A 16,238-nucleotide genomic window follows, 5' to 3' on the forward strand; every position below is an offset into this window, starting at 1 on the left:
CCAGCGCTGGACCAACCTGGAACTGTCCTACTCACCGCCGCACGAGGCTGTCAGCGAATACTTTGAGCAGCACCTGGACGAGGCCATGCCGTTCTGGCTGGTAAGGTTGCTGCTGTGGAGGTGGCGAATACTACATTGTAGTCGTAGTGAAAAACAGCAGTACGAGTTGAGAGATTGGTCAATCCACGACGATATCAACCGCCACGGTATCAGTAACCATGTGATAGAGAATAGATAAAACATCTCTTACAATTGTCTGAGCGGATTTGGAATACTAGATTTTGAGATGACTTTCTTTAAACGAGAACAATGCGGTGCATTATTTCTGCTCACGAACCATTCCAGTACTTTTGGCAGCTCCAAGCATGTGCTATGCTCTCTTCTCTGGATTTTTAACCGCGTGCCTTGCAGGACCCATGCAGAGATCCCAGGCACTACGCCATCTGGTCTGAGGAGAAGCGTCGTTGCTTCAACCTACCCAACGTACTAGTGGTTGGGCCGCAGAAGACTGGCACGACGGCACTGCTGGACTTCATGACGCTGCATCCGAAGATCTCGCGCAACCGCAATACACCGAAGCACTTTGAGGAGATGCAGTTCTTCAGCAACGATGCCAACTATCTCCTCGGCCTGGACTGGTGAGGAGGGCAGCGAAGAATGATGTTGTTGTCCAGAATATTGAATGCATTGTGACTTGCAGTGGCTGACAAGCTGGGGACTTTGCTTCTTCCTTGGCTTGAAAATACAAGATACTACTACTGCACTGTACACGCCTAGCCTGCATACTAGTATATTATGTAGATGTACATGTTGTGCTGACGACTGCGGCAGTACACTGGCTGCTACTGTTGCTGTGGTGTTCACACTGTGGTCCCCTCCTGCCCTGCTGTGTACTACTCAGGTACATGCAGCACATGCCATTGGTCAACACTGCCACGAACCTCACCATCACGTACAATGCCAGTGATACCATCGAGAAGCCGGCTCACTTCATCGTTGAGAAGAGCGCTACGTACTTCGACAGCTACATGTCACCGCTGCGCGCCTGGCGTCTGATGCCCTCCGTCAAGGTCATTGTGATACTGGTTGATCCGGTCAAGAGAGCGTACTCCTGGTGGCAGGTCAGTACCTCCTGTCAAGTACCCTGTGTGCACGGTGGCTTGTGCACGTTTATACATGCATGCGGGTGTATCCCGTTCTCAACACGTACATGCATACATATCTATCTCACACCTTTGTGTGTAGACTGTGTGCGTGTGTGGTAGGAATGTTGAGAGCAACATTCTGTACAGAGTTGTTGTTGTTGTTGTTGGTGTTGTTGTTGTTTGTGTCTTGGCACGCACAAGTCCATCGTTAGTACCTCAAGTTGCCTTTGGCAAGATTATCGTTGTGTGACTGTACACATCCGAAGCACCAGTGTTTATCTACTTCCTATTGCTATGTGTTGGCGTGACTGCTGCTGCTGCAGCATCAAGTGGCCCACAAAGACCCAATCACAACTCAGGTGTCGTTCCGCACGCTGCTGTTGCGCAATCACCGGCACAATCGGGCTAAGTCAGTTCTGAAACAACGATGCCTCTTCCCAGGCCAGTATGCAGTCCATCTGAAACGATGGCTGGCATTCTTTGGGCCCAAACAGGTGTGTATGGTTGCTCTCTGTCATAAGTGTCTCTTGTTGGCGGATATGTCATACTCGGTAATTTCTATTCATGTATCCTCCTATTTCATTAACACCGCACTTTCAGGACAGACACCTCCCCCCTCCCCACAAACGTACTGTGAAAGGAGAGCAAGGCGCGTAGCTGTTCAATGTGTTCATGCATTTTCTATAGTGTGGGCGTGCAACACATGCCAGCCATATCCACTGCAATACAGTCACGCCCCTACTTGTAAGCTGCAATGCAGTTACACATACATGTACTTGTAACTGGTGTGCTGCAACTGCTCTTCGGGGGAGAACACTGCCATGTCGCTCAGCAGTGCTTGTGTGCCTTGACGTGTTCTGATCTGTGTCACATCCAACATGACATGTCTTGCACGTGCCTATTTACTTGTGTGTATCTTGCCCAGATACACATCATAGACGGCGAGGAGTTGGTCAAAGATCCAGTGCCGGTGATGCACGCTGTGCAGAAATTCATCGGGGTGCAGTTCATCGACTACGCACAGCATATTAAGTAAGACAATCAACCAGCTGAGCTTTATCTTGCATTGATGCTTAGTCTGCATGCAGGAACTGTGTCTTGCGTGTGTCCTATTGCACGTGTGTATGTGTGTGTCACTGTAGACTTCTGTGTGCACTGTGTTTTTTTTTTACTGTAGAGGCAGAACATTTCGTCCATGGATCATAAGAGTGTATAGAAAAGTTGACAAATCGACATTAGTCCGGCATTTAATTTACTCCAAAAGCTCCGTGGACGAAAAAGACGGAAATTAAATTCCAGACGAATACTTCTGCTTATACAGTACCTCAGCCTGTGTACAAACCTGTACAATTCACATTGTTCTTTGCTTCTTCAGGAAATCGGCGACGAAGGGCTTTTTCTGCCCAGTGATCAATGGAAAGCTGAAGTGCCTTGGCAAGGGTAAAGGACGCACGTATGCACCAATGGAACCAAGTGCCCGCACGTTGCTCAAGGCGTACTATGCCGAGCACAATAAGGACTTGGCAAAAATCCTGGGTTCGATGAAGGTGCCTCTGCCGACGTGGCTGAAAGAAGATCTCAGGAAGAGGGAAGCTACTGCAGCTGCTGCTGGCAACGCCGCCGAAGTGTAATGCTGTGGAGGTACTGGCAGGTGGCTCCTCGTTCAAGCACTGCCTCGCGTGGTGTGACTTACACTGCCGTGAAACTGCAATGGTGAACATGTTTGTTGAGCGTGTGTGTATGTGTTCGTTAATGTGTGTGTGCGCTTAGCCCGACTCAAGCTTGAGTAATATATACGTGCACACACACGCCGAGATTACAATTCACAGCGTACCTACATGCCGCACTAGCGTGTGCGAGGACTTTGAGTACCGGCGTATAGTAGGATCTACTCCGTTTCTTGATTCAACCAATGCTTCTCCATTCTCGTGTGCAGTGTGGTGTCAATGGCTTGACTGATGTCTCTCATTCTTACCCTCTTGAGCATTGAAGCGTTCTTCCATTCTTCGATAAAGTGTGAGTGTTGTGTGACATAGCCCTTTCTAGTAGTAGTACTATTTATGTTTGAACTCTAGCAGTGATGGTGGTGGTTAGTAATGTGCATCGTGATATCTGTCCTCACACTGATGAGACTTGCTTCTTTCGTTTTTGCCATGGCGCGCACTAGTACCGTTATGATTTGCTGTGCCTTATTTCATACCAGCCGCGTTGATAGAGCGCTTTGTGATCGGAAAGTTTGTGCTCGGGAAAAGAAGCCTGCAGTCCGTGGCTGTGAAGAATCTGGAGATAATGATGGACCAGCAGCAGGGAACTGCCATGACCATGATACCATGACCAAAACTGACCAATAATTATTATGTACAATACTGTGTGTGTGTGTGTGTGTGTGCACAAGCCTCTTGGCATAGTATAACGTAAGATACCTGAAATGGAACTCTTTTTTTGTAACTCAACTGACTTGTCAGTTGCACGCCTCCGGGCCGTGACATGACTATCCTTATGTTAAGAATGTGGTGCGGAGCACTCGCGTCGTACTCACAAGTCAAGTTCAGCATTGATGCAGTTCAACCCTACTTCTCCCACATGACAACTGGTCAGAGGCGCTTGCAGCATGGCGACGGTCTGGAGGCTGCCTCGACATAGAAGGAACCTGTGTTGTGAACATTCGCCAGAGCGCTGTGGACGCGTGCTGTGTGCCAAGCACAGGAAAACTTGGGAGCTGCCCAAGCTGAAGGAAAGATAGTAAAATCGCTCGCATACACCAACCATTGTTCGGGCAGTGTTGCTACTATAGGTACATTAGTATACACATTCAATGATTGAATTCTCACCTGTCACCAGCAGGGGGGGGGGGGGGAAGAGGGCTGTAAAAAGAAAATACCTCAAACAGTGAAAAATAATACAATACATGTACATGCATATGAAGTGCAGCTTGCAGAAGAGTATCCGCAGTACCAGCAGCAGCCAGAGAAGGGGCCATTGTATCAGTAGAGCGACAAAAAGACAGGCAGGCCGGAGAGGAGAAAGGATCTAAGTAATAATTATTAGGAAAAGAAAGTGATGAGTAGTGGAACATACTGGGGGCATATCAACAATCAAGATAGGTCAATTTCATCGAAAGCGAGTTGCATGGTGCACCGTGTGTACGCACGGCACCTATACTAAGAAATAGCTATTATTTGCCGGGAAAAGAACGTTTCATGCAATTTCATGGTCGAGAACATGTTGTGTGAGTGGACAACAAAGACAAAGTCCGATCTGCGTGCAATCAATTCGACTAAAAATACTACCATAAACCTATAAAAGAAGAGATCAGATACCCAGTGCATCGCTCTGCTCCACGGAAGAGATCACACAGTGCACGCCTGGAGAATATTCGAGCTACTGCCATGCGAGTACCGTTACCCGATGGCCTATTGGGAGGGGAGTGAGCGCGACAGCCGCAGGAGACATCAGTCGACTAGACTCTCGTGCAGCTCTCTGAGGGCGTCCGTGGCTTTGCTGAGCATTGCTCTGTTGGCGAGCAGCACACACATGCACACAGGTAGAGATACCCAGTGTTATAGGCCAACGAACAGGCAAGGCTCAACAAGGCACACAGGAGACTCAGCCAGTCATTGCCCTCTCGGCTCATTCCAACAGTACATGCGAGATACAGGCGTGTATGCATTCACACAGACTCGGCAGGGGAGATACACGATAGCGTCGGCGGAAGTAGCGCTAACCTTTCTTACAAGATGCTTTAAGACCTGGAGACGTACTACTGTACAGTTGAAACTTCAGCATACATTACCGTGGACAAGGCGTACGCTCTTCTTTGCATCGGGCCATCGGATATTGAATACCTGCCACTACCTGGGCAGTACAGTAGTACTGTATACTGATCTGCAGGTAGTACATGTAGCGTAGGCTATGCTGAAGTTTCACTGGACTAAGAACAAGTGCGGACATGCAACAACCCCTACCCTAACAGCACCAGTCACCAACAGAACCTTTTACACCGGTAGATGTCCTACTTACTGTTCCTCCGTGCCTATACCGGACTGGTCAGCCTGTGATGCAACTTGCTGCTGGAGAGACTCGGTCAGCTGCAGCACTTGCTCCTTGCGAGCGCAATCTGAAAGCACCACCACAAGCACCACCACCAAGAGTGAATATCAGTTGTAAAACCATGCTTAGTCCCGGTAACTTAGTGCTGATATGCATGCGTGTATGGCTATGTAACCAACGTGCATGGTTTAGCACACAGTGCAGAGCAGCTAAGAATCTTCAGCACAGGAACGGGCAGACATACACACATGTACATGCCAGACTGTTGGACCCGGCCATCGCATAGCCTAAAATCAAAACTGAGTCCACAAAAATTGCAGATTTCGCAAAGGCACGGAGGCACAACAAATTTGCTTTCACTGTCTGTGTACAGCGTGGGTCGAGGTACTATGATTTACAATTTACACAGAGAACAAGTTTGTGCCGCTGCACTGGCCCCTTCATTGAGCTTGGACAAGACCATCCATAAGACTTCAGAGTCTGCTGGAAATGAATACATGTGCCGCCAGTGGCATGCCAATCCACCACACGTTTTTTTGGTTATCGTAGTTTACAATATGAGTAACGTTATACTGTCACCCCCACAACAAACACAACAAACACAACAAACACAACAAACACAACAAACACAACAAACACAACAAACACAACAAACACAACAAACACAACAAACACAACAAACACAACAAACACAACAAACACAACAAACACAACAAACACAACAAACACAACAAACACAACAAACACAACAAACACAACAAACACAACAAACACAACAAACACAACAAACACAACAAACACAACAAACACAACAAACACAACAAACACAACAAACACAACAAACACAACAAACACAACAAACACAACAAACACAACAAACACACCAAACACACCAAACACACCAAACACACCAAACACACCAAACACACCAAACACACCAAACACACCAAACACACCAAACACACCAAACACACCAAACACACCAAACACACCAAACACAACAAACACAACAAACACAACAAACACAACAAACACAACAAACACAACAAACACAACAAACACAACAAACACAACAAACACAACAAACACAACAAACACAACAAACACAACAAACACAACAAACACAACAAACACAACAAACACAACAAACACAACAAACACAACAAACACAACAAACACAACAAACACAACAAACACAACAAACACAACAAACACAACAAACACAACACACACAACACACACAACACACACAACAAACACAACAAACACAACAAACACAACAAACACAACAAACACAACAAACACAACAAACACAACAAACACAACAAACACAACAAACACAACAAACACAACAAACACAACAAACACAACAAACACAACAAACACAACAAACACAACAAACACAACAAACACAACAAACACAACAAACACAACAAACACAACAAACACAACAAACACAACAAACACAACAAACACAACAAACACAACAAACACAACAAACACAACAAACACAACAAACACAACAAACACAACAAACACAACAAACACAACAAACACAACAAACACAACAAACACAACAAACACAACAAACACAACAAACACAACAAACACAACAAACACAACAAACACAACAAACACAACAAACACAACAAACACAACAAACACAACAAACACAACAAACACAACAAACACAACAAACACAACAAACACAACAAACACAACAAACACAACAAACACAACAAACACAACAAACACAACAAACACAACAAACACAACAAACACAACAAACACAACAAACACAACAAACACAACAAACACAACAAACACAACAAACACAACAAACACAACAAACACAACAAACACAACAAACACAACAAACACAACAAACACAACAAACACAACAAACACAACAAACACAACAAACACAACAAACACAACAAACACAACAAACACAACAAACACAACAAACACAACAAACAGCAGAGCCTGATGCATAGACTACTCATCACTGGAGATAAACCCGCGCACCTTTCAAGCAGTTGGCAATGTGTACAACCGCCATCAAAGCCGGCACAGAATCGATGGCATCAACATCCAACGATTTCTGCAGCTGATCCAGGAAACTCCTGCGACAGCAGATAGATAGATAGATAGAGATAGATAGATAGACAGAGAGAGAGGGAGAGAGAGATAGAGAGAAAGAGAGAGAGAGGGGGGGGATTGACATATCAGCACAAGGACATGAATGAACACAGGCGAAGCAAGCCTGTCAAAAAAGGGTTGTACCCACCCGGCGCCAGCAAGATCGGGAGTACCTTGGCACAGGGGTTTCTAGACTGAGAGACTGCTGCATGTTTGTGAGTCTAAAGTTGGTCAAACCATGCTGTTGTTCAAGGCATACTAAATGACCCATTGCATGCATACATACTCCGCAACATACTCACCTCAGAGCAGGGGCAGAGCGGCTGATCACCGTCATTAGCAAGCCACACAGGGCAGGCAGGTCGGAGAATGACGAGCACACAGGACGCGCATATTCCTACACGCACAAGCACAAGCAGAGCAGAACCAACGCAAAGATAAGAGGGGGAGTTGGAATACCGGCAGCACTGACTTCATTCCGACACACTCCGGTGCATACTTTTTCCGGACAGCTTTACTCCTGGTGACAATCAAGGACCAGAAACACATCCCGAGAGAGTAGTAAGCAATGCAATACGAGGTCCAGATTCATCACAGTGGTGGATGAAATCAATTAACCAATCAATCAAAATCATCAGGATAACAGAAGATCAAGATACAGTTCCCCGTGCTGATTGCAGTGCATGACCTGCTCTGAACAAGTACCACTGTACATATCTGTCAGGTGCAGTACATGAAGGGAGGTCTCCATTCGGACGTTTGAACAAATGTAAATGCTGAAAGCAATGCCGAGTTATGAACGAAACGTTCTTCTATGCTATCATCCTACCTCCTCGGCCATTCCTGTCGTCATGCCCACCACTGCCATGGCAACGGTAGACATGGCAGCAGAGACCGACTGTTGCTGGATCGTCGTATTGTGTCGGCGATGATAGACGCGAAGCACTTCTGATATTGTCGACTGGAACAGTGAGAAATACTGCACACAAGGTCATGCAAGACAGAAGCAGAAGAAAACTATTTTGATTTAAAAGATCACAGAGTCACAAGCTGTCAGTGTCATTTTTATGTAATCCATCAGAGCAGTAAGTAGTGTGAATTGTGAAGTTCAGACTGCTGCAGTCCAATATACCAGTCAAGACTGGTGCAAGCAGCTTTGAAATGGTTCGGCCACAACATTCTTAAAACCCAGTGTGCATCACATGCCGGTGGTTGCAAATAACCTTATTCGCCAGTGACATACGTTGGTGGCTGATAGGTTGATCAGGTCCGACCCATCGGACCGGTTCCGCCGGGCGTGTCCAGAATGCAGAGAACTGTTGCCCAAAGCCCAGCAATCAAATGTGCCTTATGATGAGTGCTGCGTGCACACCTACCCTGGGTACCAGACAGCAGTGTGCAGCTGCAGCAGCATACAGGTCGAAAGTGCGGTGCATAGGTAGAGTGTGCAGTGCATAGGTGGTGTGTGTGTGTGTTTGTATGTGTATGCATGTGTGTGTGTTTTTGTGTGTATATATGTGTGTGTATGTGTATGTGTATGTATCTATTATTGCACGATTAAAGAGGTCAATATATGAAATATAGAACGAGTAAAAGACGGAGGTCCCCCGAGGTCTTTTACGTGGTCTATATTTCATATATTGACCGATTATGAGGGTAACAATAGATTTATCACGACATAGCATACCTAAACTGTTTTTAGCTTTGTTTATAGGAAGAAAGGAATACTATAGTGGCGGTCAATTCATCAGCCTTGCAAGCTGTTGAATGGTGTAATCCCAGCACAAGTTGCTATGTCTAACATAGCTGTTCGCTATCATCGCTTCCGCGATGGGCATGTCTGAGGTGTGTGTGTGTGTGAGTGTGTGTGTGTGTGTGTGTGTGTGTGTGTGTGTGTGTGTGTGTGTGTGTGAGTGTGCACTGCATAGGTAGGGAGAGTGTGCACTGCATAGGTAGGGAGAGTGAGCAGTGTACACAGGTCGAGTGCGCAGAGTGCAGGCCGAACCTGTACGAATATACTTTTCACGCGGCGTTTCACAACTTCAGATTGGCAACGCCGCTGGGAATTGGTAGCTAAGTCAGTTTTAGGCTTCATAACAGCATGTTAGCAGCCAAAAAAGTTAAACCTTCCCGAAAATTTCGATTCACAGTCGAAAACGTCGACACAGGACGAGACAGGTTGGGTACACTGATAACCAAGATGCTGTACCTTCTCCTTGGCTGCCTCTTCATCTTCTGCACACTCTTCCTGCAACCACTGAAGGATTTTGGCAAGTAGAAAGGGAACCGGGTCATCTGCAAGTAAGAGCACGCACCAAACAAATAGAACAGACTTTGATATTCATGCAAGTACATGTACCAGTTTCGCGTAGATAAACTATGTTAACGCGGTGACACATAATGTTATCACTGTATGCTGGGCTCTATCACGTGCGTGTTCGTGCCAGCTCACGGATGCGCCGCGGTGCGCATGCGCAAACTCTCCCAGCAGCTGGCCTTTGCATACACACATATTTCAGCAGCCTTCTTGCCTGGCCCTCTTTGCTAGTTGCATTGGCTTGCGTGACCCTCGCTCGTTTTTTTCTCGAGGCAAGATATGCCACGCAGGTCCACCAGGGCATCTTCTAGCCCTACGCTAGAACATCCTCCTCCTCTGCTCCTGGACAGGTTGTGCCGACATCTGGCATCACCCAAGCCGGAGCCCATGGCCAAGACTTCGTGCCATGGTGTTACTTCTGCACCTGGTCAATCATCTACGCCCTCGATGGCTGGCCAACCACCCTAGCCGGATACCCTGGCAAGCCAGATCTCTGCCGCCATTGCTGTTGCTGGAGCAGGCCGGCTCAGCCCAATTCGCCGGCCCAGGAGTTGGTGAAAATTCTGGACCTGCCCATGTTCCGCCTCTCATTGTGGCCTCGACTTGTGCTGCCACCAGAGTTGTTGCAACTCAGGCGTTACAGGTCAATCGCCGCTACAGCGCCGGCTGTCAGCCTCCCGACGCAACAGTGGCCGTCGTCGGGAGACTTCCCGGTGGTGCTGCCGCGCCTCCGAGAATGGATTGTGCGAGAGGAGTCTACGGAATTAAGTGATCTGTTCCCTGAATCCCTGGGTTTCGAGGAGGATCATGATGTTATGCAACTTGACGTGGGCGCGGGCCGATCTGTGCAGCTCGTCCTGGAATCTTCCCACCGGCAACCGGCCAAACGGCACATCTACGATCTGGCCACATGGGTGGAAGCCTTCACCACATACTCTAGGGTGCTGGCTGACACCTCACCACAGCTGGCAGGTGATCTCTGGACGAACCGGGCTATCATTGTCGATGCCAACTTCCGGCTCCATAATGATGCATGGCCGTCCTACGACCGCAAATTCCGTACTTCCCTCCCTCACAGCTATTCCTGGTCGTCATTGACCCGGACCTGTGGCAGTCTTGTCTCACAACAGCCATCCTCCGGCAATTTTGCGGACACATCCAAGTTTCCTCCATGCGGCACCCAATTGACCAGGCAATGCTGCAGTGTGCCTTCACCCTGGCTTTCCATGGCTTCCTTCGGTGTGGTGAGCTCACCTCATTGACGTTCGGCAATGTGGCCCTGAGACCACCAGTCATCTCGTGTCACCATCACGATGCCGCAATCGAAGACAGACCCGGACGGTAGAGGCACAGTAGTCCACGTGGGTGGCTGCACCGATGTCATCAGCTGTCCTGTTAAGGCGATGGTGCGGTACCTGACGGCGCTGTCGGCGGACTCCCAATCTCCTAGGGATCAGCTGCTCACCTACCACAATAGCCAGCCTCTGACACGAGCGGACATATACTTGCCAACCCAGCCAAAGCCGTTCCGTACACACACGCCCAGTTTCCCTTGGTTTCCGCTCGTTTCCCTTATTTTGTTGGTTTTCACCAATTTCGGGTAGTTTCCTCCCTTTTCTGGCCATTTTTCGTTGTTTGAACAGACAGTTCAGCGATGTCGTATGTTTCGCATGCTAATGCCGCTTCACTTCGTCGACTCCTCCAACACCAACAGAGAAACGATGTGTATGTGCGCCGCAATTGGTCACAATTCGCAGCTTAAACACCACAAAAAAAGCTGTTTTTCAATTTTGAGCACTCGTGGTTGTGTGCCATTTCCCTATATAGTTCTTCAAAAAAATTCCCGGTATGCCGGTACTTGCCCTAGTTTTCTGGTACTGTATAAGCAGAAAATTTCGTCGGTCAATAATTTCGTCCAACTCCAAAGAAAGGGAGTTCGTCCGGTTGTAAATTTCGTCCATGGATCATAAGAGTGTATTGAAAAGCTGGACAAATCAATATTAGTCCGGCATTTAATTTAGTCCAACAGCTCGTTGGACGAAAAAGACGAAATTAAATTCCAGACGAATATTTCTGCTTGTACAGTATACAGTAAAACCTGTCAAGGCGACCACTCGGATAAGGCGACCACCTGTCCAAGAAGACCACTGAAACCAGGATCAAGGGATGCTATTTCCAGTCAAATGACCCCGGATAAGGAGACCACCTGGTAACAGAGACCACGTTTTGAAGGTCCCTTGAGCGGTCGTCTTAGACAGGGTTCACTGTCTACTGGGAAAACTGGTATGGTTGGCAAGTATGCGGATATCACCCGGGAGGTGGGCAACCCCCTACCGCTTTCTGGAAATACGGATCCCTCCAGCTATGCCAGCCACTCGTTCAGGATTGGAGCAGCCACGTCTGCACCTATAGAAGGGGTACCAGAGTACATCATTTGCCATATAGGGCGATGGCGCAGCGACGTGGTGCTGCACTATATCCGTGTTGAGCTATCAGAGATGCGGGAAGTGTAAGAGAAGCTAGCCACAGTGAGTGACTGATCAGTAGCGCTGCATCTTTAGTTCTTTACAAAGGTCTCCTCCGGTATAGATACCTACTCTCAGTACTGCTATCTGTACCTAGATTTCTTTTAAAACTGCAAGCAGCTAATGCCATAGGCCTCATTCAATGCTTGCATTCTTTCTAAGCACTGACCAAAGTGGGTGGCCCTCCAGGGTAACTAGCTTGGGCACTGAACTCTCAGTAGCTGGCAGCATTCTCTCTACTTTCCCCGAATCACTCTATTCGGTTACTGCCTTTGGCAGGTCAGCCACAATTTCGGCTTCACTCTCGGTCCCCGCTTCCGCCGGGTCGGTCGCCTCCATGGTTACACACTGCCAGCTCCTTTGCCCAGTTACCCTGTAGTGCAAACCAACACGTGTCGCGCCTGTGTGTGGGTCGTGTATTCCTCTGCGTATGGAGCATGCGCTAATGAGGGCGGAAAGCCAAAGGCCAAAAGTTATTTTGAAAATAAATCCGTCGTAGTCAGAAACCATTGCAAGGTGTATAACAGTTAGGCAACACCGTCACCCTCAACTGGAACACGCAACTGCTTGAAAATGGCTATTGCTAGATTAAACTTAATGTATATAATATAAAGCAGCCATCCTTTGTGAGTAAGTTAGCAGCGGACACTAACCTGACTCGGCAGTGCTATCATCAATTGCGATTGGGTCATGAAACATGACTGTGAGCTGAAAGAGTAGCTTGCACAGATATGCCATGAAGAGGCCGGCCTTGCCTGCAAACACAAGAAAGAGGTAGAGGTAGAAGGAGAGAGAGAGAGAGAGAGAGAGAGAGAGAGAGAGAGAGAGAGAGAGAGAGAGAGAGAGAGAGAGAGGTAGAGAGACAGAGAGAGAGACAGAGAGAGAGACAGAGAGGTAGAGAGACACAGAGACACACACACAGAGACACACACACAGAGACACACACACACACACACACAGAGAGAGAGAGAGAGAGAGAGAGAGAGAGAGAGAGAGAGAGAGAGAGAGAGAGAGAGAGAGAGAGAGAGAGAGAGAGAGAGAGAGAGAGAGAGAGAGAGAGAGAGAGAGGGAGAGAGAGGGAGAGGTAGAGAGACAGAGAGAGAGACAGAGAGAGAGACACAGAGACACAGAGACACACACAGAGAGAGAGAGAGAGAGAGAGAGAGAGAGAGAGAGAGAAGAGAGAGAGAGAGAGAGAGAGAGAGAGAGAGAGAGAGAGAGAGAGAGAGAGAGAGAGGAGAGGTGCAATGGTGTTTACCAGCAATACGAGTACAACACAACTACAGTCAGACAGCTTTACTCTGGCATCTTGGATTTCTGGCGGGATTTCGAGGAAACGAACCGTTGCCTGTAAGTTTCTACTATGTTGATCTGGCATTCGCAATTCATCCGCAGCAAGACTGTTCCAAAACAAACAGTCTAGCTGCGTGCACATTGAGCTCGACTATCCAGCGCCCATGCATACACAAACACCGGGTGGGTGGGCTATGGCCAGTGAAGCCAAAAGATACAAGTCTCTGAGATCGCTCTTCACCGCACCCCTCCGACCTACCCGTGTCGACAAGATTAGAACACGCCTGTGCCAGTCCAGCCAGGAACCAGCGGTCTGCCAGTCCAAGGACAGTAATCTCCGTGCAGGTAGATAGTAACTCCTGAATGTCAGAGAAACAAGAGCGAGAGAGAGAGAGAGAGAGAGAGAGAGAGAGAGAGAGAGAGAGAGAGAGAGAGAGAGAGAGAGAGAGAGAGAGAGAGAGAGAGAGAGAGAGAGAGAGAGAGAGCAGATGAGAAGGAGGAGGAAAGAGAGAAGAAAGCTTTAAAAAAAGACAAGGAATGTTGTCAGGATGGTCTATGTACTCTTCATATCACAATTAGTGGCCACAGGAAAGCGTAAATCAAATAAATCAAACATTATTTTCCAAGGAGGGAGAGAGAGAGAAAGAGACGGAGAGTGAGGGAGATAAAGAGAGATAGAGACGGAGAAAGTCAGAGAGAGAGAGAGAGAGAGAGAGAGAGAGAGGAGAGAGAGAGAGAGAGAGAGAGAGAGAGAGAGAGAGAGAGAGAGAGAGAGAGAGAGAGAGAGAGAGAGAGAGAGAGAGAGAGAGAGAGAGAGAGGCAAAGGATGAGGAAATAAAGTCAATCGATGTAGGAAACTCAACACGCCGAACTGCTAAAGCTTACTTGCAAAATACACGTTGCTACGGATTGCGGCTTGAGATCACCAGCATCGCTGCTGCTGGACGGGGTAGGCTGCTTTTGCCCCGCCTTCCGCTTGCCTCTTGGCATGGCTGTGGGCTTAGGCGGCACACTAGAAACAAGCAAATAAGCAAATGACACAGGGCAAGAACATGTTATAGGACACTGGGACACACAAGAACCCTTGCATTCGAACAACAAGAATTAGAACAAGAGCAAGAAAATCAACAATAGTGAGGTTAAAGATTCGCAACAACAACACAAGCACGTGCGCCTGATCGCACGCACACAGTCAAGCACAACTCACTCTGCATCACTGGCATCGGCCAAGCCCTTCATCAGAACGTTGTTGGCCCAGTCAAGCAGGAGCTGGAAGGGTCGATAGCAGAGACTCATCACCGCTGGCCGATACGGAGCGCGGGAGCACAGGGGATGCTGAACTGGCCGATCTGTCTTCTGTTGTTGTCGACTGCTCTTTGCAAGCCTAAAGTAAGCAAGAGAATCAAGTACACGTCCAGTAAAGGAGTGTACATACCAAAGGCATTCCCCAGAAGCTTCCCGCAAAGGGTACACGCCAGTGTTATAAATGAAGTAAGGAATAGCTAGAAAAGAAGTAGCGTTCTCATCCACACAATATCAATATTAATGGTGCTTGGCCATCAAGTCACACTGATATTAAAGATTGCTAGTGACTACAGCACAGTTCACAGCTGAAAACAGACTGATACGCACTAGAGCTTACAGCAAAACGTACACTTGTGTACACACAAACAGAAATGACACGCACGTGGAACGAGAGTGCACGCACGCGCGCACGTGTGTGTGTGCGTGTGTGTGTCCGTGTGTGCACGCGTGCGTGTGTGCATGTGTGTGAATGAGAGAGAGCGAGAAAGAAAGAAAAAGAGAGGAGATGGTCATGGCTGACACTGTAACACACCCATACTCGTACGTGTACGCGAGCACTAACCTGAGCATGCAGATGCACTTGCAGACGTGTGTACATGCAGAACGCGCTGCGCAGCATGCGCAGTCGCTCCGTTGCCTGGTTGTGATTGGCCGACGAGCCCGTGACATGCTTCTCGACAACATCCTGACCAGAACGACAGGAAAGTCGCACAGACACAGACATGCGCATACAGTTATAATCACGGATCACAGATCAAGCAAAAATGTGAACCCCCAAAAACAGTACACGTAGTCACGTACAGTAGCCAACCCAATATGTGGACATAACCCTGACTTTGTAATCAACTCCACCAACACAGCGCAATCGTGTCCGTATTGCCAATCGCCTTACAAGCACTGATTTCAGGAGTTCGATAATAGTCTCCAGCTCCTCTGTAGACGACAACACAGCAGCGCGGCATGATGGCTGAACCTGCATGGGAAAGAGCATACCACGTGTTCGTCATGAATACATAATCATACACACGCATGTAGCACGCATGCACACGCACACACACACACGCGCGCACACACACACACACACACACACAGACGCACACACACACACGCGCACGCGCACGCACACACACACACACACACACACACTGCATATCAGGAGCATTTTAAACAAGAGGCACTATCAGCGTTTCTTCCGGAACAAAGATGTCCATTTGGCATTTGCAATACCATTGTACAAGCAGGGGGGGGGGGGGGGGGTCTCAAGACAAAATCATCAATATACAGTGGTCCCTCTATAATCCGGCACCATTTGTGCCACGGAAATCTGCTGGATTAGGGAGGGTGCTGGATTAACAAATCTGATCTACTGCTGCAATGTGCATGAAGAGGACATTTGGCTACTGAAAATTGTGCTGGTTTATAAAGTGCCGGATTAGAGAGGGACGACTGTACCCGCATATT

General features: G+C 47.9%; 2 protein-coding genes across 2 annotated transcripts in view; one reads left to right on the forward strand and one right to left on the reverse strand.

Annotated features, from left to right (window-relative positions):
• The window catches only part of LOC135813460 (bifunctional heparan sulfate N-deacetylase/N-sulfotransferase-like), an 8,404-nt gene extending 4,895 nt beyond the window's left edge, over positions 1–3,509 (forward strand). The window contains 6 exon segments of the mRNA XM_065326553.1: positions 1–100; positions 412–638; positions 902–1,121; positions 1,469–1,639; positions 2,071–2,177; positions 2,521–3,509. The exon segment at positions 1–100 is cut by the window's left edge and continues 83 nt beyond it. Coding sequence (XP_065182625.1) covers positions 1–100; positions 412–638; positions 902–1,121; positions 1,469–1,639; positions 2,071–2,177; positions 2,521–2,776 — 1,081 coding nt within the window. The 3' untranslated portion in view covers positions 2,777–3,509.
• A 10,848-nt stretch (positions 3,510–14,357) lies between these two features.
• Positions 14,358–16,238, reverse strand: part of LOC135814989 (condensin-2 complex subunit G2-like) — a 23,561-nt gene continuing 21,680 nt past the window's right edge. The window contains exons 21-24 of the mRNA XM_065328200.1: positions 15,670–15,750; positions 15,340–15,462; positions 14,680–14,856; positions 14,358–14,484 (exon numbers count right to left, since the gene is read on the reverse strand). Of these exons, the coding sequence (XP_065184272.1) occupies positions 14,731–14,856; positions 15,340–15,462; positions 15,670–15,750 (330 nt within the window). The 3' untranslated portion in view covers positions 14,358–14,484; positions 14,680–14,730. The remainder of the gene's footprint in view (positions 14,485–14,679; positions 14,857–15,339; positions 15,463–15,669; positions 15,751–16,238) is intronic.

This window comes from Sycon ciliatum, chromosome 4, assembly GCF_964019385.1.
Source record: "Sycon ciliatum chromosome 4, ocSycCili1.1, whole genome shotgun sequence".
In the NCBI taxonomy this organism is placed as follows: domain Eukaryota; kingdom Metazoa; phylum Porifera; class Calcarea; order Leucosolenida; family Sycettidae; genus Sycon; species Sycon ciliatum.